This window comes from Erythrolamprus reginae, chromosome 2 (genome assembly GCF_031021105.1).
Source record: "Erythrolamprus reginae isolate rEryReg1 chromosome 2, rEryReg1.hap1, whole genome shotgun sequence".
Lineage (NCBI taxonomy): Eukaryota > Metazoa > Chordata > Lepidosauria > Squamata > Dipsadidae > Erythrolamprus > Erythrolamprus reginae.
Genome location: NC_091951.1, coordinates 139,304,267 through 139,332,161, shown reverse-complemented (window position 1 = coordinate 139,332,161; position 27,895 = coordinate 139,304,267). Strand labels below are relative to the sequence as shown.

At 46.2% G+C, this 27,895-nt stretch overlaps 1 protein-coding gene across 8 annotated transcripts in view; it reads left to right on the top strand.

Annotated features, from left to right (window-relative positions):
* BRD4 (bromodomain containing 4) overlaps nucleotides 1–27,895 on the top strand; it is a 91,530-nt gene that overhangs the window by 12,328 nt on the left and 51,307 nt on the right. For 3 of the 8 annotated variants that reach the window (XM_070739642.1, XM_070739646.1, XM_070739643.1), the window contains 2 exons: nucleotides 15,768–16,086; nucleotides 25,422–25,559. In XM_070739642.1, the coding sequence (XP_070595743.1) occupies nucleotides 15,768–16,086; nucleotides 25,422–25,559 (457 nt within the window). Of the gene's footprint in view, nucleotides 1–11,271; nucleotides 11,499–15,767; nucleotides 16,123–25,421; nucleotides 25,560–27,895 lie in introns of those variants that run through there. The other 5 variants (XM_070739644.1, XM_070739640.1, XM_070739641.1 and 2 more) reach the window with 3 other exon arrangements.

Genomic DNA, 27,895 nt, shown 5'->3' with positions numbered 1-27,895 from the left:
CTGCCCTTCTCCCAGGTCATCCTCAGATTGTAACCGTATGGAGGAGGCCATTTCTCATCTTTTGTCCATCAGAGCCATTCAACCGGTCCCTTCCGGTCAGAAGGGCCTAGGTTTTTACTCCATCCTATTTATGGTTCCAAAGTCCTCCGGAGGTTGGAGAGCCATTTTGGATTTAAAGAAACTAAACCTATTCATCAAATATAGGAAGTTTAAGATGCACTCCTTGTCTTCTATTTTGGCCGCCATTCACTCGGGAGATTTCATGGTCTCCTTAGACCTCACTGAGGCCTACCTTCACATTCCTATAGCCAAATGCCACAGAAAATTTTTACGTTTTTCCTTTCAAGGCAGGCATTTCCAGTATAGGGCGATGCCATTTGGCCTTTCCTCGGCCCCTCGGGTCTTTACAAAGCTCTTGGGGTCCCTGGCGGCCTATATCCGGGCGTCTCCCATCCACATTTTATGTTATCTTGATGATATTTTAATTCATGGGAACTCCCTAGAGAGAGTGAAAACAGACCTTTCTGTCACCATGTCAGTCCTTCAGGACCATGGATTTTCCATCAACTTTGATAAAAGTCACCTCCAACCATCCACTTCCATTTCTCACCTGGGATCCATTATTGATTCAAAATCCTCCCAGGTTTTTCTCTCTCCCGAGAGAAAACTCAGTATAGTGGAGTTAATTTCTAACATTTTATCTAATCCTTCAGTATCCATAGTTACTCTATCTTCCCTTTTGGGGAAGATGGTGTCTTGCATAGGCATCATTCCCTGGGCTCGCCTTCATGCTAGGGAACTCCAGTGGCTACTGTTGCCTTTTCAGAGATCGGGGCACAGCAACTCAAATCGACGCATTGTCATCCCACTGAGTGTTCGCAGATCCTTCAAGTGGTGGAAGTCTCCGGCCATGGACAGAGGATCCCCGTTCAGGTGCCCGGATCAATTTGTCATCACCACAGATGCCAGTCTATCGGGATGGGGCGCCCACGCCCAGGGGATGATAGCCCAGGGCACGTGGTCCCCGGAGGAAGCTTCCAGGCCAATCAATTGGCTAGAGTTAAGAGCCGTTTCCCTGGCTCTGAAGCATTTCTCTCCTCGCATTCCCAACCGGCACGTTCTCATTCTCACCGACAACATTGCCACAAAAAGCCATATCTGCAGACAGGGGGGCACGAGATCCAAGGCTCTCATGAGGGAGGCCCTCAAGTTGGGCCTTTGGGCGGAAAAACATCTCCAGTCGCTCCTAGCCGATCACATCTCGGGGAGTCTCAACGTCCAGGCGGATTGGCTATCCCGAGCAACGATAGACCCAGGAGAGTGGAACCTCCATCAAGACCTGTTCCATCAAATCACCCTCAGATTCGGCCTACCAGTCCTGGATCTCTTCGCGACCAATGCGAACGCCCAACTCCCTCGCTTCTATTCCAGATTTCCATCCCCGGGAGCGGAAGCAATCAATGCCCTCCGGAGTCCATGGCCTCCAGGCCTACTCTACGCATTTCCTCCAATTCCAATCCTCCCGGACGTGATTCACAAGGTCCTCACCGAGAGGGCCCGAGTAATCTTAATCGCCCCTCATTGGCCCCGCCGGCCCTGGTTCGCGGATCTCCAACAGCTGTCCGTCCAGGACCCTTGGCGACTCCCCGTTTCGGGGGATATGCTGCGGCAGGGGGCCTCTTTCCATCCAGACCCGGAGTGGTTCCACCTCACCGCCTGGCTGTTATCAGGAGAGATTTAGAACTGCGTGGTCATGACCCCGATTCAGTGGAGGTCATTCTAAAGGCCAGGAGGGGCTCGACCAATCGAATCTACGACCACACGTGGTCCAAGTTTCACCAGTGGTGTCTACAGGAAGGTCTCTCCCCTCTGTGCATCCCCATACACAGAATTATTTCCTTCCTTATGCAAGGCTTCCATAAAGGTCTTTCCACCAGCACCCTCCGGCGTCATCTGGCAGCCATTTCATCTGTCCTAGGGGGTCCCCGCAGACAGCCTCTCCGATCCTTCCCTGAAGTTCAGGAATTCCTCAAGGGCATAGCCAACCTCAGACCTTCCAAGGTCCACAGGTATCCATCCTGGGATTTGCCACGGGTTCTCCATTCCCTCACGCAGGCACCATACGAACCCCTAAAATCGGCATCCCTCAGGTACCTATCCTTTAAGGTAGCTTTCCTGGTGGCTATTACCTCTGCCCGGCGCATTTCGGAGCTGGCTGCCCTCTCAATCAGGCAGGACCTTTGTCAATTCCATCAGGACAAGGTAGTCTTGCGACTGGACCCTACCTTCTTACCCAAGGTCAGTTCCATGTTCCACAGATCTCAGGATATTGTCCTACCTTCCTTCTGCCTCCAACGAGACCATCCCTTGGCAATTAGATGGCACACCCTGGATCTCACCAGAGCGCTGAGAATATATATCCAACGCACAGGACCCTTTCGGAGGTCAGAAGCACTTTTTGTAGCCTATCATCCCAGAGTCATGGGGGCCAAAGTGTCTTCAACAGTAATAGGCCGTTGGATCAGAGGGACTATATCTAAGGCCTATGAGTCGGCCTCCCTCTCAGTTCCAAGGAACATCACTGCGCATTCCACCAGGAGCGCAGCCACCTCGGCCGCTTGGGCGACTCAAGCCCCGTTGGAGGAGGTCTGCAAAGCAGCCACTTGGGCCTCGCCAAATTCCTTCATCAGGCACTACAAAATTGATTCTTACGCTTCAGCGGACGCTGCCTTCGGCAGAAGGGTACTCCAATCCGTTATCTCACACGATAGCAAGCTAATCCCACCCTAGGGACCATCTATTGGGTATGTCCCATGTGACTGCTGGACCCGCTCCTTCAGTACGGAGAATAGGCGTTGATTGCTTACCTGAACGCCTCTTCTCGTACGGTGAGCGGGTACAGCAGTCACTTCCCGCCCTTGTATGTGTCTTCTTTACCTTTCTATATCTTTCTTCCTCTAACAATGAGAGTTGAACACTACAGAGCTTCACAACTGAGCCTAGTCTATGGATTCGCGAATTCTGGGGAAGGGGCGGATCCGGCAAGCTTTTTTAATACTAGGCTCAGTTCCACCGGATTGGACATGAGCAACCCATGTGACTGCTGTACCCGCTCACCGTACGAGAAGAGGCGTTCAGGTAAGCAATCAACGCCTATTTTCACAAACAACTGAACTCTTGGACTCTTCCTGAAACGATTACTTACTTGCTGTAGGCATGTGTGCAAGTTAGATACTATGCGGGCAAGAACCGCTGCCACCAAACATCTGATGCAACCCAGGTCACTGCCTTACGGAGTTACACTTGAAGCAAAGCAGCAGTTGTTAGAGGCAAGCCCTCTCCATTTATTTATTGAGCGATTGAGTGGTTCCTTTGAAGGCGCTGTGCTCCGGCTGGAGGAGATAAGCAACGAGAGTGGCGGAGAGGCTTATTTTGCCTCCATGACTGGCAGTGGCCATTTTGTTTTTTTCCTAGCTTTGATCTGCCTTTTGCTGGGCAGATTTTGTCATGGTGGCCATTTTGTTAGGTGATTCAGCTAGTTTTCCATTGCAGTTAATGATGGTGGCCATTTTGAGAGGCCATTATGGCTGTGCAGTTGCTGGGCGCTTTGTTTTGTTGCCGTTTTTCTGCCTTAAAAGTCTAATTTATAGCTGTGCTCTTTGCAGAAGCTGATTTTGATGAAAGAGTTGATTATTTCCTTGTCCAGGCACAGTATCGGGATCCCTGCCAGTGGGCATTACTCCTTCAATCCTCAGGGTGTGTTGTGATTCTACTTAAGCGTGTGTTCCAGGGCTCATTGGGCCTTTCGCCATGTTTGAAAAGTCTGATAAGGGACAGGAGGCCTCATCTTCTTCTGACCACAAAAATGTCATAGCCAAAAGCCATACCTCCTCTAAGGACAGGACTGCAAAGGAAAAGGTCTCAAAGACTACTGAGAAGCAGGCCTCTGCAGCATTGTTAAAAGATGCTGAGAGGAGGCTCAGGGCCTTAGAAAAGCAATTTGCCAAGGCCCAGAAGCAGGCAGAGGTGCCTTTGGCACCGGCATCCAAATATCTGACCCCAATTTTGCTGCACTCTCCCCAGCATCTGCCTTCTCTTTCACCCCAAGTGACTCCTCAGGCCCCCTTAGCTTCTATACCTGTGGACACAGGAACAGCATCCAACGGACATTGGTCAGGGCATGGTGCAGGGAGATTCCCAAATGGGTGGAGATCAATCAGTTTGGCCCCAGGCCCATTGAATCCTAGGATGCCTCCCTCACCCTCCCATGCCCCATTTTGGCTTCCCCGATTTCCACAGTGCGCCCTAGCTTTCTCTTGCATTTCTGCCACTGAGAAGCACCTGCGGAGGGTGGAACACATCTCCCCCCAGTGCGCCCTAGCTTTCTCCTGCATTTCTGCCACTGAAGCACTTGTGGAGTTCAGGAAAGGCATGGGCAGCAGAACTGCAAGAGAAAAGTAGGGCACACTGGGGGAGAAACATTGGGGAAGGCTTGGGTGGCAGAAATGCAGGAGAAAGCTAAGGTGTTTGGGGGAGCTTGCGGAGATAGGGGAAGGCCCTGCGCTTGCAAGGCAGAGACCTGAAGACCAGCTGACTGGTGGCAGTCATGTGCATGTGCAGCTAGACTTGCCATCATGGCTTTAGATTCATAGAAGAGCAAATAGCTTATTTTCTTGAAATTTCTTTCTCTTAAATATCTGTACTTTGCAGTTGTGGATGGGATAACAGGCGGTTTTTGTAGAGAATCTCTCTTACTTGAGTCTCTTGCAGAGCAGAGGGACTGGAGAATGAGTAAGCTGTTTGCTCTTCTACTCAGTAAAAGCATTGTGATCATGCTGCTAATGGAAAAAGGTCATGCAAAAGAGAGATTGTCTACAGAAAATGCTTGCTTTTTCTCCTGCCTCTTGCCCGGCGGGAGGCAAAGCGCTAGGGTGGGAGTTGTCAGGACACCCCCCCACCCCAGCGCTTCGCTTCCCATCGGGCAAAAGCGCTCGGGAGGCCACGGGTGAGGGGCGGGGAGGATCGGGAGGCTAAGTCTCTTGGCTGGAGGGGAAGGTGAAGCGCTGGGGTGGGGTGGCTGGACCTCCTGCCTCCCCCCCCAGCCAAAAACCCAAAGGTCCCCACCGCAGCAGCCGCTGCAGGAGACTTCCCCGCCCCTTGCCCGTGGCCGGCAGAAGAGTGCTCTTGCCCGGCGGGAGGCAAAGCGCTTGGGGGGGGGTATCAGGGCAGCTTCCCCACCCCAGCTCTTCACCTCCCAGCTGGCTGCTGTGGAGGTGAGGGGGGCGCGGCGTCAGGAGCTTCTCCCCGAGCTTCCCCCCAACCAATCGGGAGGGCAAGGATACCGTGGGGCGAAACTCCTGATACCCCCCTCGCCACCACAGCAGCTTCTGCTGGCTGGGAAGCTTGGCTGTGTACGAAGCTTGGGGGGGGCAGGAGGGGCATCTGGACCTGGAGAATTGACACCTCCCCCAGTGCTTCATCGCAGAAAACTTTCAAGGAGGGTGGAAGCGCCGCCGGTTGACAAGCCACAAGGCAGCTTCCCTCATGTGTCAATGCACCCACGAGGCTCCCTCCAGGCAGCCTGTGCTGTCTCCCCCCCCCTCCGCCCCCCCCAAACAAGCATCCGAATGCCGGCAGCAATGAGGCAAAAAGGGCGAATTTTGGGCTTGCACGCATTAATCGCTTTTCCATTGATTCCTATGGGAAACATTGTTTTGTCTTACGAACTTTTCACCTTACGACCCTCCTCCTGGAACCAATTAAGTTCGTAAGATGAGGTATCACTGTACAGTGGTACCTCAAGATACGAACCCCTCGTCTTACGAACAACTCGTGATACGAACCCGGGGTTCAGAAAATTTTTGCCTCTTCTTACGAACTTTTTTCGAGTTATGAACCGGCGTTCGGAGACTGCTGGGAAGTGCGGCTGTTTTAAAAGGTGACAGCCGGGCGGCGGGGCTTCCCAGAAGCCTCCCGAACGCCAGTTCGTAACTCGAAAAACGTTCGTAAGAAGAGGCAAAATTTTTCTGAACCCCAGGTTCGGTTCGGGAGGTTGCTGGGAAGCCCCCCAGGCCGGCTGTGACCTTTTAAAACAGCCGCGCGGCTTCCCAGCTGTCTCCCGAAGCCGAACGCGGAAGTTCGGCTTTGGCGTTCGGCTTCGGGAGACAGCTCGGAAGCCGCGCGGCTGTTTTAAAAGGTGACAGCCGGCCTGGGGGGCTTCCCAGCACCCCCCCCGAACCCCGAACTTTTGCCGAACTTCTGGGTTCGGGGTTCGGGGGGGTGCTGGGAAGCCCCCCAGGCTGGCTGTCACCTTTTAAAACAGCCGCGCGGCTTCCCAGCAGTCGCCGAACGCCATTTTTTTTGCGGGGTTTTTTTTGGTTGCACGGATTAATTGACTTTACATTGTTTCCTATGGGAAACAATGTTTCGTCTTACGAACCTTTCGACTTACGAACCTCCTCCTTGCACCAATTAAGTTCGTATCATGAGGTATTACTGTACAGTGATCCCCCGGGTATTGCGATCCCGATCATTGCGAAATGGCTATATGGCGATTTTGCAACCCGGAAGTAAAAACACCATCTGCGCATGCGCGCCCTTTTTTCTATGGGCACGCATGCGTAGATGGCGCCGGGCAGATCAGCTGCTGGGCGGCTTCCCTGGGTCTTCCCCTCTTGCTGGCGGGAGGGCGAGCGGCGGGCATCAGCGAGGAGTTTCCCCACCGCCCACGCAAACTCCTCGCTGCCGCTCGCCCGCCCTTCGCCCGCCCACGCCGTTCGCTCGCGCCTGCTTGCCCGCCCGCCCTTCGCCCGCCGTTCGCTTCAGGACTCAGCTGGGAAGCGGCGCGAGCGAACGGCGTGGGCGGGCGAAGGGCGCGCGGGCAGGCAGGCGGCGGACAAGCGGCGGGCGCGGCAGCAGCGAGGAGTGGGCGGCCGGTAAGACCCCCAGCGCCGCTTCCCAGCTGGGAAGCGGCGCGAGCGAACGGCGGGCGGCGGGGAAACCCCAATCTTCGGCTCCTCGCTGCTGCGGCGATAGTAAAAACACCATCTGCGCATGCGCAAATGGTGTTTTTACTTCCGCAGCGCTACTTCGCGAAAAACCGGTCATTGCGAGGGGTCCTGGAACGGAACCCTCGCAATAATCGAGGGATCACTGTATATCCATCCTAAGATAAAATACAGAAAATAGTATAAGGGCAGACTAGATGGATCATGAGGTCTTTTTCTGCCGTCAGTCTTCTATGTTTCTATGTTTCTATGATTCTATGATATAGAATGGCAAACTAATGGTGATACAGTAAACCCTCGATCATCGCGAGGGTTCCGTTCCAGGACCCCAAGCGATGATCGATTTTTAGCGAAGTAGCGGTGCGGAAGTAAAAACATCATCTGCACATGCGCAGATGGTGTTTTTACTTCCACCGCCCTTCGCCCGCCCACCCCGTTGCTCGCGCCTGGGGTTTCCCCCGCGCGCGCGCCGCCCGCCCACGCCATTGCTGGGGCCGCTTCCCAGCTGGGAAGCGAAGCTGGGGTCCCCGCGCGCGCGCCCGCCCACGCTACGAGCGGCATTTCACCTTCCCTCCCAGGCAAAAAGATGCCGGCATTCTGGGCTGATGGGGTCGGACTTCCCAGGCGGAAGGCGTGCCCCTCTCCCCGCATCTTTTTGCCTGGGAGGGAAAGTGAAATGCCGGCGGCTCTAGCAGCTGCTACGAGCGGCATTTCACTTTCCCTCCCAGGCAAAAAGATGCCGGGGAGAGGGGCACGCCTTCCGCCTGGGAAGTCCGGCCCCATCAGCCCATAATGCCGGCATCTTTTTGCCTGGGAGGGAAAGTGAAATGCTGCTTGTAGCAGCTGCTAGAGCCGCCGGCATTTCACTTTCACTTCCACCCCCTAGCCAAACGGCTTTTTTCGTGTTTAGCGCTCGAACGCCGTGCCTTTCCTTCAGCTCTAAAGAAGTGGCAACTGCCCTGCCTCCCCCCAGCCGGTTAACTTGAAGCGCTCGGTTAACCGGCTGGGGGAGGCAGGGCAGTTGCCGCTTCTTTAGAGCTGAAGGAAAGGCAGGCGACTTCCTTTCCCTTGGTCGATTCCCGGAGACCGCTTTGGAACATCGCTTTGGGAGAGGGGGCAACTGCTCCCGGTTAAGAAGCAAGAATCCACCCCCTAGCCAAATGGCTTTTTTCCTGTTTAGCACGGCGTTCGAGCGCTAAACACGAAAAAAGCCGTTTGGCTAGGGGGTGGATTCTTGCTTCTTAACTGGGAGCAGTTGCCCCCTCTCCCAAAGCGATGTTCCAAAGCGGTCTCCGGGAAGCGACCGAGGGAAAGGCAGTTGTCTGCTTTTCCTTCAGCTGGAAAGAGGAGGCAAATTCCCCCAGCCGGTTAATCGAGCGCTTCAAGTTAACCGGCTGGGGGAGTAGCCCCCGCCCGGCTCCCTTCAGCCCCCCGGGGTCAAGCGGGCGGGGGGTGGCCGGGACCTCGCCTGTCTCCGCCGCCCGCCTCCCCCGCCCGCCTCTGCTGCAGCCACCGCCGGCCTCCCCGACTGGCACAAAAGGGCCCCGCCCGCCCCGCCCCAAAGTTTACCTTGCGGCGGGATTCAAAGTGCTGGGGTGGGGGGGTGTCACTTCGCCGCTCGTGTCCTGGCTAAACCGGGCGGCAGGAGACAGGCTTTGAGTTTTTAGCTGCGGGGAGAGAAGTAGGACTTTCCTAACTCCCTCCCCCCGCAGCCAAAACTCAAAGCCTGTCTCTTTTTTTTCTTGCGGCGAGCCCAAGCCGTTCCCCTCTCGACCGCAGCCGAGCTTCCCTCGGCCCCCTTTGGCCCCGTCGCCTCCTCCCCGCCTGCCTTTCCTCGCCAAGCGCACGAAAAAAAAGAGAGAAGGCTTCTACCAGAAGCCGGGGACGGCGGGCAGGGGCATGAAGGATCTCTTGCGGGGGAAAAGCCGCTAGCCAGCTTTCGGAGCTCCTCCGCCATCACCCGCTTCTGGTAGAAGCCTTCTCTCTTTTTTTTCGTGCGCCGCAAGAAAAAAAAGAGACAGGCTTTTAGTTTTGGCTGCGGGGGGAGGGAATCCCGCCGCAAGGTAAGCTGCGGGGCGGGGCGGGCGGGGCCCTTTTGTGCCAGTCGGGGAGGCGGTGGCGGCTGCAGCAGAGGCGGGCGGGGGAGGCCGGCCCGCCGGAGGGGCGATGCGGGCGGCGGAGACAGGCGAGGTCCCGGCCGCCCCCCGCCCACTTGGCCCCAGACCGGTGCAGCAGGAAAGGGACGGAGAAGGCTCACTGGCAGCCCTTGCCCATCGCCGTGCCTTCGCTTCCCCCCCTCCCCCGCTGGATCCGGCAGCGTGCTGAGGGGAATTGCCGCGGACTGGAGGCAGTGAGGCAGACCGGCTCCGAGGCGAGCGGCCGGAGCTGCGCCCTCCTTCGCCCGCCAGGTGAGGCGAAGGCGAGGGGCGCGCGGCTGCAGCGAGGAGCCGAAGATCCGGGCGGGGAAGACCCAGGGAAGGTTCCTTCGTCCGCCTAGCAGCTGATCTGCTCGGCAGCGCAGCACCAGCGAGGAGCCGAAGATCTTCGGCTCCTCGCTGCTGCTGCGCTGCCGAGCAGATCAGCTGCTAGGCGGCCGCTCGAGAGCAAGAGGGGGAGAGATAGAGAAAGAGAGAGAAGGAAAGAAAGAGATGAGAGAGGGAGGAAGAGAGTGTGAGAGAGGAAGAAGCAACATAGAGAAAGAGGGGGAAGACCCAGGGAAGCCTCTGCCCGGCGGGGAAACTCCACCATCTACGCATGCGTGGAAGGGCACGCATGCGCAGATAGTGGAGTTTACTTCCGGGTTGAAAACTAGCGAAATAGCCCTTTCGCGATCCTTGAGGACGCGAAACTCGAGGGTTCACTGTATTTCCCTTTTCCATCTCTAGTCTCAGTTAACTAGAGTCTAGTTAACCCCAGATTATCTTTAATGTTTAAAATTTGTTTTTCTGAGTAGGTGTTTATATTTCTAAGCTAAACAATGAACTGCGGTAATTGCTGTTTTTATAGAACTCATCTATTTAAACCATGCATTGTTTACCATATTTTTGGAGTATAAGCCGCACCTTTTTCCTCCATAAAAGTGGCTGTAAATTTGGGTCCATCTTATACTTTTAATGTAGCTTTTCGAAGCTTCCCCCCCCCCACCAGCCATAACTTGTTGCTAATGATCTTCCCAGCTTCCTATTCTCTCCGAAGAAGGTTTTTTTCCAGCCCTAAGTCTTTTCAGGTTTGTTTTTATTCCTACTCCCTCTGAAAAAGGGGTTTTCAGCCCTAACTAGGGGATAAAATAATGTGCTAAAGCTGAACAGACTAAGGACACTAGCCAGATGAATACCTGGTAGGTAGATTTTTCCTCCCCCAAAACTAAAGTGCGTCTTATACTCAGTTGGGTAAATGCACAAAGTGCAATGTTTTAATTGAATGCCATGCATGATCTTTAATTCATTTATATCTCTGACTTCTTCACATGTTTAGCACTACAAAAATAAATTATTTCTGGGAAGGTTCCCCCTCCCGCACACATTGGTACTTTTAAGCCACAACATGTTGCAATAATAGAAAACAACAAAGCCTTGGTTTTGCAGCACTATTAAAACATGTTCACTTCTCTTCCCCATCACCCACCTCATAGCTTAAGAACATTTATATGTTACCTGAATAGCTGAATTTCTCTTGCATGTGCTGGCAGTGCTGTTTTGTTTGTTTTTTTACTAGAACTGGCAGGAGGTATAGGAATGTTCATAGATTAATTATTCACTTGCATTTGTAAGAAACTTTTCACCCAACTATAATTACACAATATGCTGTGTTCAAACAGATCAAAACAGTTACATTTCAATATGATAGTATAGTTTAGTTTTCAGTGATACTTTTGTTTAAAATTGAAATTGAGACCAGGGGACTTCTGGAAGATATAGTTTTCATTTTTTCTTCTTGAAAAAGGATGGGAGTTTTGTTTGTTCACCTTTATGTACATTAAACTTATGGTAGAGTACAGCGTTATGGTATTTTTCAACAAAAATGCTGGAAAGTCATGCCATAATTTTTGTGAGTGTTTGCCTACCCGCCATAGTTAAAACAAATCTAGTCATTAAGCTTTACTTCCAAGTAAGCACATTTGACTATAGAAACTCAGTCCCCAGTTTTAGGAAGGGAGCCTTGTGATAAGATCTGTTTGATTCGATCTATTGCTAGAATTCATGTTTGCTTCTAGTAATACCTCTGCTTCCAGGTGTTCACAGATCCATTGCTTGATTATCTTTTCCAGGATCTTCCCAGGTATTGATGTCAAGCTGATAGATCTGTAGTTTCCTGGATCCTTTTTAAAAAAAGATAGGAACCACGTCAGTTTTCTTCCAGTCGTCTTCAATATTTGAAACATATTTGAAAGATATGGTTCAATGGTTTCGTTATCACGTCTGCCACCTCTTTCAGAACTGTGGGATGTAATCCATGTGGTCCTAGAGATTTGAAGTTGTCTAGGATAGGCAGGTATTATTTTACCATTTTCTTGCCTATTTTAATTTACATTCCTAGTCTGTTTTTTTGTTAGATTGGTCTATTTTTCCTTTTGCATGAAGATAGATGCAAAGAACAGATTAAGCATTTCTACTTTCTCCCTTCTGTCATCATTTACTTCCTTTTTTCTTGTTTTTGTTGAAAGAAACTATTATTATTTTTTGATATTTGTTGCAAGTCTTACTTTGTTTTGACCCTTAGTTTTCCTGATTTCATATTTCCAAGTTCTGCTTATTGTTTGATATTCTGCCTTAGTTATGTGGCCTTCTCTCCATTTTTTGTACTTACCCTTTTTGTCTTTTGGTTTATAGAGTATTGTTTATGCAACCATGCTGATTTTTTCTTGAATCTCCCCCCCCCACCCGGGGTATTTTGCTAGACTGGGCTTTTATAATCTCATTTTTAGTTTGTATTCCAGTATGACATCATCAGGCTCCCCCAAAGTTCCTGCAACTTCCTGTATAATTTCATTTCTGTTAGTAAAAATTAAGTCCAGTATAACTGACTCCTTCCCTTTTCTACCTTTTACATGACATGTTTTGGATGATTTGCCGTATTTTTCAGAGCATGAGACACACCTTACTTTCTGGGGAGGAAAATAGGGGGGGGACTCTGCCTACCAGGTATTTATCTGGCTAGCATCCTTAGTCTGAATAGCTTCAGCACATTATTTTATCTCCTGGTTGGGGCTTTAAAAAACCTTCTTCCAGACAAATTTTCAGCCTTTTAGGGAGGGGAAAAGGTGCACCTTATACTCCGAAAAATAGGGTGGTTAAATTATTGGTAGTAACCAAGCAGTTGCTAATTTTGAAGATAATGTCTCAACAAGATAATTAAACCCCAGCAATATAGCAAAACATTTAAGACAGGTTTCTGTAAGTTGTAGTTAGCAGACACAGAATTCTGAACTGTGAACTTTAATGTTCTTGGTAATATTTTCTATTCTTTTGGCACCCTCTCCTGGGTGTCTTCTATACTGCAGTGCTTTGTAAGAAGAGTATTCAATGCAGTTTCTTATAGTACAAAATATTGTTGGGGTTGGGGGTTGGATATAAGACTAAAGCATAGGAAAGAATAAAATACTAACTTTCTATTACTGATACCAAATTTAAGTTCATGATTTTAGCTTTTCAGAATTCCTCCCAGCTTTTAAAACATGACCAATTAAAATCCATAACAAAATAATGAATAAAATGGCTAATGAATAAAAATCAATAATTACTAGCCATGCCAGTAATGTATTCTTAAAAGCAATGTTTGTTTGTTTGTTTAAAATGTATTAATATCTATTTTTAAGTGGCATCGATTATTGAGAATAGAAAATAAAAATAAAGCATTCCAATTCTATCAATGTTAACTATAATTTAGGACGACAATATTACAAGAATTGAATTGTTTAGTTTTCTCATTGAAAGTTGAGTATAACTTTAAAAACCAACCCACTACACCTCTTATCAAAATATCCCAAAGATGCTTTTTCAAGAAGAAACTAAATTTTCTGTTTTTTCTTTAAAAACATTTAGATTCTCCATTCTGGGGTGGAACCAGCCTTCAGAATGGGTTGTCCTCGACCAATGATCTTGAGAATCGAGTCAGTCTCATTTGAATAATTGCTAGGGTCTGCCTAAAGACCCTCAGATTCTGACTTGATCCTTCAGAGGATAGTCATGGCGGGACTCCCTCCTGCACCTTTTTCTCTAATTGGCCTTCTTCTTGAAAACAATCTTAAATCCTTCAACTCCTTACTACCAAATAGCTCTTTTTAGGCTCCCAATTCCAGCTTCCTATATCTCCAAGGACACCTTGGGACTTCTGTGCAGATCAAGACCAACTAATCACAGGCATGATTGTAGACATTTGGCTGCCTCCCCGCCTCCATCTGTGTTCTACGGGATTAGCCGGAACTACGGGTGCCGCTGAGTCAGCTCGCTGCACTCATTGGCCAAGATAAAGCAGCTCCAGCGGGAAAATTTAAAGGGCAGCATTTCCGGACATGTGCTAGAAGAGCCGGGCGCCCTGCAGCAGGGAGACAAAGGATTAGTTCACAGTGGACGACTCGTATCTGCTCTTCAGTAACCTGGCACACACACACACACACACTGTTCCTAAAGACCTCTGAATTTCCGGTTGGGCTGTTTTCTTGAAGGCTTTCTTGAAGCCTGGGGTGAACAAAAACAGCCGAAAAGAAGGGCAAAAATTAGCTGTGTGCATTGGAGCTGACATAGGGCAATGCCATAGGTTTGCCATCACTGGATTATAAAATGAAAAGAATGTGGAATTTAGAATATCCACAACACAACTAATGCCTCTGCCCCCTTCCCCCATCCCGACCCAAGTATTTCTATCATTCTACTGTTAAAAAATTATTTTTAGTTTAGTGAATTGTTCAAAAGAATCCTAGGTTCAGGTATACAGTGGTACCTCTACTTAAGAACTTAATTCGTTCTGTGACCAGGTTCTTGGGTAGAAACGTTCTTAAGTAGAAACAATTTTTCCCATCAAAATCAATGTAAAAGCAAATAATGTGTGCAAACCCATTAGGGAAGAAATAAAAGCTCGGAATTTGGGTGGGAGGAGGAGGAGGAAGAAGAAGAAGAAGAGGAAAACAGTTGCTGCCGAAGGAAGAAGGTGAGGTGAGAGGAATAAAAAAATCCAAAACTTTAAGGCTTTAAAAAAAAAAAGAGGGACTCTGAGGCAGCAAGGAGGAGCACACGCCTTCAATACACCCAGTGCGAGGCAGCCTCCCATACACTGTCTGCTGCTGCTGCTAACTGCTTCCTCTTCCTTCCCATGCTGAAGGGCTCCCCTCTCTGCTCGCTTTGTAGCCGGCGCCTTTCCTTCACTGTGTTGACTTCTCGGCTGCCCAGAATGAAGGAAGCATTTCTTTTCCCTGGGCGCTGGCAGACGTTTATTCCCTCTCCAAGCACCCAAAGAAAGGAAAATACTTTGTTCGCTCTGGACTGCCAAAGCCTCCTTAAGCGCCACCAAAAGGCTCCTCTGGCAGCCCAGATGGCCAGGATTAAAGGGGGAATGGCAGGAAATTGGCTGGGCCTTCGTGCCGCTCTCAAATTTCCTGGAAATTTTTTCTGGGCTCGGGTTCTTAAGTAGAAAATGGTTCTTAAGTAGAACCCAAAAAATCTTGAACACCTGGTTCTTATCTAGAAAAGTTCTTAAGTAGAGGCATTCTTAAGTAGAGGTACCACTGTATTTCTGAAAGGGAGACTGTGAAAAAGGGCAAGGACAAAGTTTAAGGATGTATTAATATTTCTAGATAAAACAGTTAGGAATTCACTTTTTAACGGACCAGGGTGAGCTCTTCTTGGTTCGGAGTGGTTCGTCTAAACTGGTAGCGACCCTCTGGTGACATCACGACGCCAGAGACTCATTTCGGTCAGTGCCAGTCTGTGGGCGCTACCCAGGGGTGGGCTACTGCCCGGGCAGGGAGGAATGCAGTGGGGTAGTAAAAATGGAACTTCACCCCAGAGCACCCAATTTGCACTGAAAGAAGTTGAAAGAAAATGGAGGGCGTCCTGCATAAGCCATGCCCAAAGTGTGGTAGTAGAAATTTTGGTAGCCCTTCACTGGCACAATTTTTTAAAAAATTCTTCTTTCTTCTGAGCATATGCAGAAGTCGAGTTTCCAGCACTGGGCATGTGGTTGCCATCTTGCTTTTGCCTCCCCCCCCCCCCCGGGATTTTATGGCACTGTGAATGCACTTACAAAGTGCGTGTGTGCCCACAAGACGCATTGGAGGAAGTGAACCAGCAGCAAGATAATGTAATGTTACCTTTATGAATATTAGGCCATCGGCTTAATATTTCCATGTTCTTTAGAAGCAAAATGAATACATATTGGCGTGCTCTGGTTTTCTTTTTGTTGAAAACCAGAGCAGTCTTCTTACATTAATGTTTTTATGATGGGTTCTAAGTGATATACTACTTGGGGAACCTCCATTTAGAGATCGACTTCACCTTGGTTCAAAATTGCACTCAGCTATATTATTGCTTAGTGTTGGAACCAATGTTTCTGACAACTATCAACCACTCATAAATTTTTCCTTTCCCCCTTTGGCAACAGTAATTGAAGCAACATTTTCTTTATTCCTGTCTTTGTTCTCTCTGCTATCATTGTTTATTTTGTGTGCTTTTAATATTGTTCATTGTTTTAAAATGTATTAATAATTTGTAATATAATTGGGAGTTGAGCAGCATTAATTAATTAATTTATAAATTTGCTTTGCAGAGTGAGTGGTACAGAATGCAATGGGATCGATAGCATGTCTTCAGAGAGTGGCCCTGGGACAAGACTAAGAAATTTGCCAGTAATGGGGGATGGACTAGAAGCTACACAAATGTCTACAACACAGGCACAGACTCAACCCCAACAAGGCAATCCTTCATCCATTAACCCATCTCCACCTGAGACCTCAAATCCTAGTAAACCCAAGCGCATGACCAACCAACTACAGTATCTACTCAAAGTGGTGCTCAGGACACTATGGAAACATCAGTTTTCATGGCCTTTCCAGCAGCCTGTGGATGCTATCAAGCTAAACCTCCCTGTAAGTACAGCTAACATGAGGAAAGAAAATTTAAATGTAAGTGAATTAAAAAAACCAAACATTTGTGGACAGCAAACAAACAATGGGTTTGTTTTGGAAAATATAACAATCAGAGACTATAAATATGCTGTTTTATGAGGATGAAAAAGCAATATATGTGTTACATTTTGTTCAGAGTTCCTGATAAATTGGAAATGGTCAAAAACATGTGGGCTATGTTTTAAGAATATGAATATGAAGCAAAATATAGTAAAATAAGGATAGTAATATAGATAGATTATAATAGTTGCCATAATAAAGACGGAAAGTAAATGAAAAAGCATAATAGACATACTCAGTAAATTGGATTTTACAGAGTTAGAAAAACAGTGCTTTTAGACATACTGATTTATGTGCAATTCCTCAGTTCTTTGGCCTTGTTTGTCCAATTTAGAAACATAATTTCTTGAGTAGAAGTTGTCTCATTCTACACTCTGAATGAACAGTATTAAATAAATAGTGATTATAAGCACAATATTGTCTTAACAGAAAGATGTGTAAAGTGTATGTATAGCAAGTCATAGTAACAGCCATATGTGATTTGTATTCTCCAACTAGAAATCTGTTTCTATTATGACTTGACAGGAAATGGCTGTTCTTTTTCCTGTCCTGTTCTCACTGAAGATTACTGCAGAAGGAAAATGGAAATTAATTTGATTTAGTCATTGTCCAATTCTAGACAAATGAACAGTTTTTGAATGGGAATACAGGTAATCCTTGTTTAGCACCTGCAATTGGAGACAGGAACACAGGTTGTTAAGTGAAGCAGTTGTTAAGTGAAAAATCATGACTGTAACTATGCTTACAATCTTACTCAGGCCAATATGCATTAATTGACTAAAGGTGGACATGTGACAGAAAGAGATGGTGAAAAGATTGTAAATGAGGACAGTGCTGTGTTACTTTTTCATCACCATATAAACTGCTGTCCAGGCAATCACTAAGCAAGGACTACCTGCTCTTTAGTTGGAAAAGGAACCATTTATGTGTTTATGAGGTTTTGGAAAAGATATCTTCTCTACTTTTCTTTGCGTTATCTTTCTTAAATTAGTGAATTAAAACTATGTATATATGTATATACATACATACACACACCCTAAAGCTTCTTGGTCTTCATTTGTATTTTGAGTGTGTAATTGCCTGGAGTAAATGTTATAGTACAGATGCTGCTTATTTCTTCATTTTGTTGGTGGAAGTATTCTAACCTAAAAGTTACAGAACTTGCCTTTAACTTGATTATGATACAGATACATGAAGTTAACTCAAAGAAAAAAAAGGGCCTACTGTTGGTATAAATTGCAAACAGGCATGATAATAATCGTCATATACCACTATTTGTTTAGGAGAAAATTTGGCCACGCAGTCTAGTCAGTATAATTAAAATTCTGGTTTGATGGCTTTTTAGGTACAGATTCCATACTTTGTCTAAATAGGACTATCGAATGAACAAGATATAGGTATTTCTTGCCTAACAACCATTTGTTCAATGATGGTTCAAAATTACAGTAACATTGAATGAAGGGATTTAAATTGTGCCTGAAATTACAGCCATTGCAGGCCCCCAAGACCACCTGATTGTGATTTGAGCCATTGGCAACCTATTCACACTTACCCATGTTTCCCCCAAAATAAGGCCTGGTCTTATATTTTTGGGAGCTCCAAAATGCCATATTTTTCAGAGTATAAGACACACCTTTTTGTCCTCTCTAAAAAGACTGAAAATTTGGGTGCGTCTTATACTCTGCATGCAGCTTTTTGCAAAGCTTTTTTTTGGGTAGGCTCTTTCATTGTTACTTTCTGTGAAGAATGTTTTCCAATCCCTAAGTCTTTGCAGGCTTTTTTACATAGCTCAACTTGCTCCGAATATGTTTCTTTCCAGCTATAATCAGGTGTTTACAATGTTCCCAACTCTTACTGGCTTGCAAGCTCTTTCATTGTTGCTCTCTCCGAATAAGGTTCTTATTCCTCCCCAAAAACTAAGGTGTGTTTTATACTCCGAAAAATACGGTAAACACTAGGGCTTATTTTCAGAGGATGTCTTATTCCCCCCCCCCCCCCATGTACGGAAGGCCCACTTCTGCTTGTTCATGGATGCAATGGGCCAAGAGTCCATGCAGCATGCCAGTGCCGTTGCCGCAAGATTGGGATGTGGTGCTGTTCCATGCGTCCCACACCAGCTTATCCGAGGGTCCAAACCATCCACACCCCGACACTTGCAGCAGCGACTCCAGTTGAATCCCATGTGGCCGCTGGACCACTTCTACTTGCTTACAGCTGCAAGTAAGCAAGGCAAGAGATGGTGGGACAGAGTGGGCAGCCGGCCTCAGGAGGCTCATCTTCGCGTCTCTTGGCTTGACTGCGGCCCACGTGGAGCATTGGGATTGCCTGCCTTCCTCCCGCGTCTATGTCTTCGTCTGCTGCTGTTCCACCATGTGAAGACGAGCCTCCTGTGGCTTCCCACCTGCTCTGGCCTACTGACTTGATTTTCCTGTGTCCAGATCGCCTGACTCCCCCCCCCCCCCCGCCTCTGCCTGCTACTAGGACAAGTAATCAACTCATTATTGTGTGGGCTGAGACTGCTGCCGGACACCGTTGGCCTCTGCACTCTTGCTGCCTCCGATGTTGGCCATGCCCCTCACCCCTCAGGCTGATGATGATCTTCACTATGGTTTATAGGGTATCCTGCCCCAGCTACAGACCACAAATAACGCAGCACACATTAAGTCTGTACAAATCTTTGTTTGCTAATTAAGGACTACTAATGAACTTTCTTTGTAGTCGTCAAACACAAATACATTTTAAAGCAGTCTTTTCTGAACACTGGCTGTTAATTCAACTTCATTAACAGCCAGCACGAGTCCATGAAATGTACTCACTTTTGAGTAAATAATCTTGTAGATAACACCAATTTTATAGCGGTTGGCAAAATACCCAGAAGCAATTTGCAGGAAAAATGCCAAGAGAGATAACAAGAACTGATCAGACATGAAGGAATATGAAGTTATTTCTTGCAAATTGGCTTCTTCGTCAGTATCCTTTAAATAGGCTAGGGGAGTGACCAATTAGCCCCAAGCCTTGCTCCCATGGAGACCTGCCTTTTGGCAGCTTTGTGCATTGAGAATGGGATCCTCCTCTTCTTCCTCATCACTGATTAGAGGTTCTGAACACCCTGGCTGAATCTCCGCCTGGCACCGAATCATCTCCAGCATCCTCACTGTCTGGCTCATGTACCGGCCGCACAGGCTGCTGGCGCATCATCACATCAGCCTCTTCATTATCGGAATCAACTACCTGCTTGCGGGCCAAAACATAGGGGCTTATATTATGCTCCCGCTTAAAACATCAGGCTCGGGCTTATTTTTAGGGCAGAGCTTAATTTTGCTAAACATGATACAATGAGTCCCAAGCACCTCACAAATGTGATCTCCATTTGTGATCTCTCCATCTTTTCCTGGTAGACGGTACTAGCTGTTGCCACCTGCCAGGTTTTTATGTGATGTAGGTGACTATGTGCCTACACTGTTTAGCTTCAAACAGTGCTAAAAATGTTTTTAAACTAAAATTAACTCCCCCTGAGTTACAATAATTTTCAGGATGAATGAATGAGTTTGCACAAAATCTTTCCTTCATCCAGTGCAACCCTGCAACAGTGGCTAGATTAATGTAATTTACCCTAGAAACATTCATTAATAAACACACTTGTTTTGTTTACATGGTATGCTATATGTATAAACAAGAGAACTCCTTGTCTTTCAGACTGGTTGCAGATACCCCATGCTACAAGCACTGTATACCAAAATCCTGCTTGAATATTTCCCCCCAAAATTTTTTATTTTTTTCTATATCATCACATAAATCAATATACCTTACAATATTACAATGAAGTACAGTATATAGTTATGCATTTTGATAAGTCATTCACAAATTATTTATATATAACACATTACTCCAGGTATATTTTATTAAGATAGTAGTGCTTCTTTTTAAAAAAAAAACTCTAATTGTTTTAGATCTCTACCAATTAATTAAAAAAAAATCCCCAAATTTAGCGCTGTTATCTTAATTTATCAAAATAGTTCTTTCTCGTGCCTTTCAATTTTAAATCCTAATGCTTACTCACTTTTCTTGATCTCTTTATTCCTCCTTTGTTTTTCTTATCCCCATTTTATCATAACTAAATGCCCCATAAAAATTACAACTCTTTTTTATAATTTTCTTAAGTTCTCATAGTACTTTTCATATCAATCATTTTATCTACGTTATTCCAAGTCATTTAATTCTTCAAATCTCCGCTTAATGGATTTTTCAAATACATCTTAAATCAATCTCATATATATATAAAATATATAGAATAATAAACAATCAAAATATAACTTTTTTAATCTCTTTCCACTCTCTCTGATTCTTAATTTTCCACATTTATATTAATAATTAATTATATTAAGTCAAAAAATTAATCTGTCACCTTTATGAATTCATCCATCTAATATATAAAAATCAACCTATATAAACAAAGCAAGAAACGCTTAATTCTTAATAGAATAGCAGAAAGTGAAGAGAAAAAAGCAAAAATTTCTATGGCATTCCAACGCTTTTCATACATTTCCTTTTTATTTCTCAACTATTTCCCTTTTTATATAAATATTATCTCTATCCTCATTTTCATAACTTCTTAACTTTCTTTTACTTTTACCCCAAAGAATTCTCTTTCCCCACATTCTTTTTCTCTTTTTTAAATCTACTTTCTATGTACCGTATTTTTCGCTCCATAAGACGCAGTTTTTTTCCTCCCAAAGTAGGATGAAAAATCAGCCACGTCTTATGGAGCGAAGATGCAGGCAGGGAGGGGGGGGGAGGCGCTGGAGCAGAGGGGGGGGGGGCGGCGATATACTCATCTGGAGACCGCCGCCTCTGTCGCCGCCTCTCCTCTTCCCAACCCCGAAGAGAGCCGCGCTTTTCAGCCTCCGGAAGTGCTGGGCCGGGGGACGCCTCCACCCCGCAGGTTTAGGAGGCGGAGCTGCACCGGAGGAGCGTTGGTGGTTCCGAGCCTTTGGGAGGTCTCAGCCAGTCGCTCGCAGCCGGCCGCCGCCTGTGCGATTCCCGAGCCTTTGGGAAGGCTATGGGAATCGCTTCAGGAGGCGGGGAGGTCTCAGCCAGTCGCTCGCAGCCGGCCGCCGCCTGTGCAAAGTTTGGCTGCGAACTCGGCTGGCTAGCTGCTGCCTGGCCCCCTCCCTCCCGGAGGAGGGTCTCCCTTCGCACCACCAGCGGCGTTCCCCCCGCCAGCCAGCCAAGCCCCGCGCCCGCCGGAGCCGGCTCTTCGCTCTCCCCCCGCCGCCCGCCGCGTTTGCAGGAGGTGGGGAGGGTCGGGCGGCCCGCCAAGGCCAGGAGGGACGCCGCTGCCCCCCTTCCCTCTCTCCGCCCGCCGCTGCGCCTCCTGCTGAGCCCCCTCGGCCCCGCGCAGCGCCTGTCAGAGTAAGCTGCCCTGTCCCGGCCAGGATCCGGGGGCGAGGTCGTCGGGGTTTGAGGGGCCCTAAACCGCCCACAGCAGAAAAACAGAAAAAATAAGGGAGAAAGAAAGAGAGAGAAAGGAAGAGGACAGATAGAAAGGGGGAGAGAGAAAGAGGGAGAGATAGAGAAGGAGAGAGAGAAAGAGAGAGATACAAAGAGAGTGAGTGAGAGGAGGAGAGATAAGAGAGAGAAAGAAAGAGGGACAGAGAGAAAGAAAGAGAGGGACAGAGAGAAAGAAAGAGGGACAGAGAGAAAGAAAGAGAGGGACAGAGAGAAAGAAAGAGGGACAGAGAGAAAGAAAGAGAGGGACAGAGAGAAAGAAAGAGAGGGACAGAGAGAAAGAAAGAGGGACAGAGAGAAAGAAAGAGGGACAGAGAAAGGGAGAGAGAGAAAGAGAAAGAAAGGTAGAGAGAAAGAGGGAGAGATAGAAAGAAAGAGAGAGGGGGGCTTGTTTGTATATTTTCCCAATTCCCCTAGGGCAGTGTTATTGTAATAAATATTTTAGCCTACATTTTGGCTCAAAATATTTTTTTTTCTATTTTCCTCCTCTAAAAACTAGGTGCGTCTTATCAGCAGGTGCGTCTTATAGAGCGAAAAATACGGTATATAATTGTTTCCAAATCTTTTGTAAACTTATACATCTTAAAGTAATCATCAACAATCTGAATCATTTTTATTATCATTTTCTCCTTTATCTCTGTAAACCCCAGTGGAATCATTATAAGTTTCATTATAATCATCACCATAGCCATTACAATATTTCATTATATTCATTCCCTTTCCATCATTTCCAACAGTCTTTTTTTTCTTCTGTTGTCTTCTCCATTTTTTCTACATGTGCTTCATTCTTTCCTTTCTCACGTACTTCAATTCCAAAAGATCTTCAACAAGCTCTTCATGATCAATTTCCTCCATGACTTTAGAATCACAGATCTCGGATCCCAAAAAAGAAAAAAGGTTTTTAATTTTGGCAGAATCAGTCCAATTTCTAATTTCATTCAGAGGTGTCACCAATCCTTAATAATTGCTTGCTTCCATACCTAAAAGTCACAAATCACTAAATCTTCATAATCTGTCCAGCTGCTAACAAAAATGTATTTACAGCCTTTTTATAATTTGTCAATTTCCTTTTTCGTAATTAAAGATCCAAGTCCTTCTGTTCCCTTTGTTGTTGATACCTATTCAAGTTCACTCTTATCCAAAACAGTCAAACCATGTTCTTTCAAACAATAACAAATTTAAATCTGTTTTAAAATTTCCTCTGCTTTCAGGTTTTGAAATCTTTTAAGGTCAGCAGCTGGCCAAGTCAATAATAATAATAATAATAATAATAATAATAATAATAATAATAATTTATTAGACTTATATGCCGCCCCTCTCCGAAGACTCAGAGCGGTTCACAACAGCAATAAAACAGTACAATACAAATGTAATATTTAAAACTATAACTAAAAACCCACTATCTTAAAAAACAATCAATACTATGCAATCACAACTACACATAACTTTTAATGGTCAGAGAGGGGGATACATTAATTGTCTCATGGCTGGTGACATAGATATGTCTTCAAGGTCTTGCGGAAGGCGAGGAGGGTGGGGGCAGTTCGAATCTCTGGGGAGAGTTGATTCCAGAGGGCCGGGGCCACCACAGAGAAGGCTCTTCCCTAGGGCCTGCCAGACGACATTGTTTAGTCGATGGGACCCGGAAAAGGCCTACTCTTTGGGACCTAATCGGCCTCTGGGATTCATGTAGCAGAAGGCGGTCCTGTAGGTATTCTGGTCCGATGCCATGTAGAGCCTTATAGGTCATCACCAACACTATGAATTGTGTCTGGAAACTAATCGGTAACTAGTGCATGCCACGGAGTGTTGACGAAACGTGGGCATATCTGGGAAGACCCATGACTGCTCACACGGCTGCATTCTGCACAATCTGAAGTTTCTGAACACTCTTCAGAGGTAACCCCATGTAGAGAGCGTTGCAGTAGTCGAACCTTGAGGTGATAAGGGCAGTGAGTGACTCTGAGCAGGGACTCCCTGTCCAAATAGGGTGCACCAGGCAAACCTGGGCAAACGCCCTCCTCGCCACAGCCGAAAGATGATGTTCTAAAGTCAGCTGTGGATCGAGGAGGACGCCCAAGTTGCGGACCTTCTCCGAGGGGGTCAATAATCCCCCCCTCCAGAGTAATGGACGGACAGATGGGATTATCCTTGGGAGGCAAAACCCACAGCCACTCCGTCTTGTCAGGCACATCGCTTCCACTGCTTTGTCGAGTGGACACGGGGTGGAGATGTACAACTGGGTGTCATCAGCATACTGATGACACCTCATACCATGTCCTTGGATGATCTCACCCAATGGTTTCATGTAGATATTAAATAGCAGGGGGGAGAGGACCGACCCCTGAGGAACTCCACAAGGGAGAAACCTAGAGGTTGACCACTGACCCCCCCCCCGACATCGACTGCGACCGACCGGAGAGGTAGGAGGAGAACCACCGTAAAACGGTGCCTCCCACTCCCAACCCCTCCAGCCGGTGCAGAAGGATACCATGGTCGATGGTATCGAAAGCCGCTGAGAGGTCAAGAAGCAACAGGATAAGAGGATAAACCCCTATCCCGGGCCTGCCAGAGATCATCCATCAGTACGACCAAAGCAGTTTCCTTGCTGTAGCCGGGCCTGAGTTCTGATTGCTGAGGGCCTAGATAATCGGCTTCTTCCAAGGACCGCTGGAGCTGGAGCGCCACCACCTTCTCAACAACCTTCCCCATAAAGGGAAGGTTGGAGACATGACAGTAGTTATTAAATAGGGCCATAAAAATATTCAATCATTGCAGTAATCCCTCGACCACCAGATATATCTTCTGTTCCGGCCTCCCAGCTCTGCTTTTTCTTTTTTCCGTCATGTCTGATTTTCAAATTATTTCCTCCAAATTATATGATCTAAATTTCTTATGCCTCCTTCAAGTCTTTTAAATCTTTTAAAGTCTTTGTTTAAAACACAATCCCAAATCTTTAGTGATTGGGCCTTAGTTGTAGATCCCTTTAATCTTGTTACTCCCTTGTATCTACCTGGTAAGCAGCCGCTCCTTAATTTCCAGTCTTTTGTTCCCCTTGAAAAATTAAAATGCAATATCACTCACCCATTTCAGTTTCTTCACCTCTCCAGCAACTGGCTTTAGTTTTTCCTTCTCAGATGACTCCAATCTCTCAGTTCAATCCTTTCGAAGTGACCACCGCAGCTAGTTCCAATGCTGTTGGCCAAGGATGGTGAGCCGGCTCCCTGGCGGAGTTTGGCACTCCCTCAGCTCATTGGCCTATCTCCAAACATTGTGGATATCAGTGGGACAACTCTGTAGCTCCATAGCATTGGTCACGCCCTTCTCCCAATCCTGCTTGAATGTTGAGATGGACCTTTGTCAGCCAACCTCTTTGAGAGTGAAGAGGCTGCCTGTTTGAGGGTTTCCTTGTCCCTCTAGCATACAACTCTTTCGCTTTGTCATTTTTAACAACACAGGAGATCACTTAACAACTACAACTTGGAATGCAAGATTGCCATTATTGAGTGAAGCAGTCACATTGTTCTTCCTTAATAATCGCTTCACTCAATAACCAGAGACTTTGGTCTGCAATTATGGTTGTATATTGAGGACTATCTGCTTGCTTCTCAGTCATTAAATAATTTGCATCAACAAATCATAGATATGAAAAATGTTTTAAGTTTTATTTTTTGAAAATATATTGCAATTTGAAGGAATTTTTATTTGCCGTATTTATTTTTCCATAGGATTATTATAAAATTATTAAAACTCCTATGGATATGGGAACAATAAAGAAACGCTTGGAGAATAACTACTACTGGACTGCTCAAGAATGTATCCAGGACTTCAATACAATGTTTACAAATTGTTACATCTATAATAAGGTTAGTTTTCTCATAAATTTGACTTTCAAATGACCAATGTATTTCCAATTTGATATTTCAATTTTTTTGTTTGTACATATGTATTTATTAAATTTAAATTTTAGATAAATGTATTTAGATTATTAAATTAAATCAGCTGAGGGTGGTGCATGTTGCTCCTCTTTCTCCCACCGTTTTCTGCAGCAGCAATCATGTGGCCTATATTGGAGTAATAGTGTGTGACTGGCTCATCATCACATAAATAAATTAAGATTGTAAATTAAATCTGGGTATACTTGTTGCTCTTTTCCTTCCTTGGTAAAACACTGTTTATTTTAGGTGTGGGCATTTCTCTCTCTCTCTCAAAATGCTATAGTGTAGTGATGGTGAACCTTTTTTTGCTCAGGTGCCAAAAGGGTATGTGCATGCACAATAGTGTGTGCACAGGTACCCACTACCCATAATGCAATGCCCTCCTGCACATGTGTGCATAAACCTCCCACACTCCCATCACATGTAGATACTGAAGCCTCTGGACTTCCCTTAGGCCCATTGTGACATTTTTCGCCACCCACAGACTCCGGAGGTTTTCCTGAAGCTCCGGAAGGCTGAAAATCATCATAGGTTTGTCATCATGGCCATAGTATCTCAGGGATAAACGGTTGGACTGAAATGAGAAAAATTGTATTTTTCTGTCTAACAACCTTGAACCTACCTCCTGTTGAGACCAGGCTACAGGAAGGAAACGGTCTCTTCCAGAGAAGGTCTGAAATTAATGACATGCATGAATGTAGCAAATGGTTCTTATGTAACCTCTGGGTAACAGATTTACATAATTTTTAGTTTACATAAATATAATTTATTTTAAAATTAAAACTTTAGACAAAATTTAATCATTCCACACCTCAATGCTACTTTATTTAAGAGTTTCAATGACCATGACTTCTGTTACTTTACATGTGTAGTTTATTATTGTAGGTATTTTTAAAACAATAGTTTTCCTTAATACAAATCTTAAATATTTTAAATAAACCTTTCAAGAGTATAACATTAATATGCCTTACTGATGAAAAATACAAAATAATGCTTCTAAATTTTGATTGCACACTATTTCCCTGAAAAAGCTGAATCAGGAATGCATATTTTTACAGTCTGATAGTAGAATGAAAATGGTTTGCAATTTTTCGTGATTGCATTTTGTTATGTTTAAAATGCTATGTTCTCCACTGCACTCACAAGGAGAGTCCAATGTGGGTAATTCTCTAGTCCCCTGGCCACTCAGTCACAATAAAGGGACTTTGAGTTTTTTCCTCTTAAGCATTCTATTGTTTAAAATGAATGTTTAATGTCATAAATAATTTTTTTTCTGTTTCTTTGTATTAACAGGTAAGAATATTCTTCATAGCAAGATATTTTCATGGCAGCATAGGGTGGACACCCTCCGTGGGTACCACTCTCTCGGCTGCCGCTCCTCCCCCACTAGGCCCTCATTTCATGGACTTATACAAAGGAATGGAGCTTTAATGGGGAGTGAGCCACCGGGTTGCTGACCTCCGCGGTCTCACCTGGTAATTAAACGGAGCGGTTGACTTCAAAGGGGTCCGCCCCTTCTGAGGAACATACCCGGGCAGTTTTGCCTGACGGGGATCCGAGCCCGCATTCGGCAGCCGCATTTGAAGAAGGGCGGCTCAGTCGCGAAAGGGAAAATCGCCGTTGTCGTATTTCGGAGGGAATAGACATCCTCCATACTATTTGGCGGGGCCTCAGATCAGGTGGGAAGCCTGAGCAGCGCCTCAGCTTTCCGTGGGTTGCCGTGGTAACCGCTAACTAGAACAATAGCCGCCATTTTGAAACAGGGCGAGGATACCAATAGCCTTCTCTAGGAGCCAAGGGTTGCCATGGTAACTGTTGCGGGCACCATTTTGGGCAACAGAAACATCATATTTAACCAATGAATTGCCGGATCTGCCTCAGCAACACACATGCCCAGAAGGGCCTTGCCTGTCATTTTGACAGATCCAACAGCCCTCGGGGTAGATGGGTCTACCACACCTAAACCCAGTATCCCAAAAGAGAAGGCCCAATCAGATAAGGGAAAATCCAAATCCTCTCAGACTTCCTCCCTCAGAGAAGCTGAGAAGAAAATATGGGCACTAGGAAAATAATTAAAGGCAACACAAAGACAATTACTACCTAGGGTTGCCACAAGTGCTGGGCCTACAATACCATGGGCCTCCCCCTTAATCAACGTAGGGGTAGTAGGCTCAGCAACGGAGAGGGATTGGTCCCCTGAGAGGTCTATACAACAACCTTTAGCCTTCGAAGCTGAGACATATAAGCAGACACCAGCTTGGCCT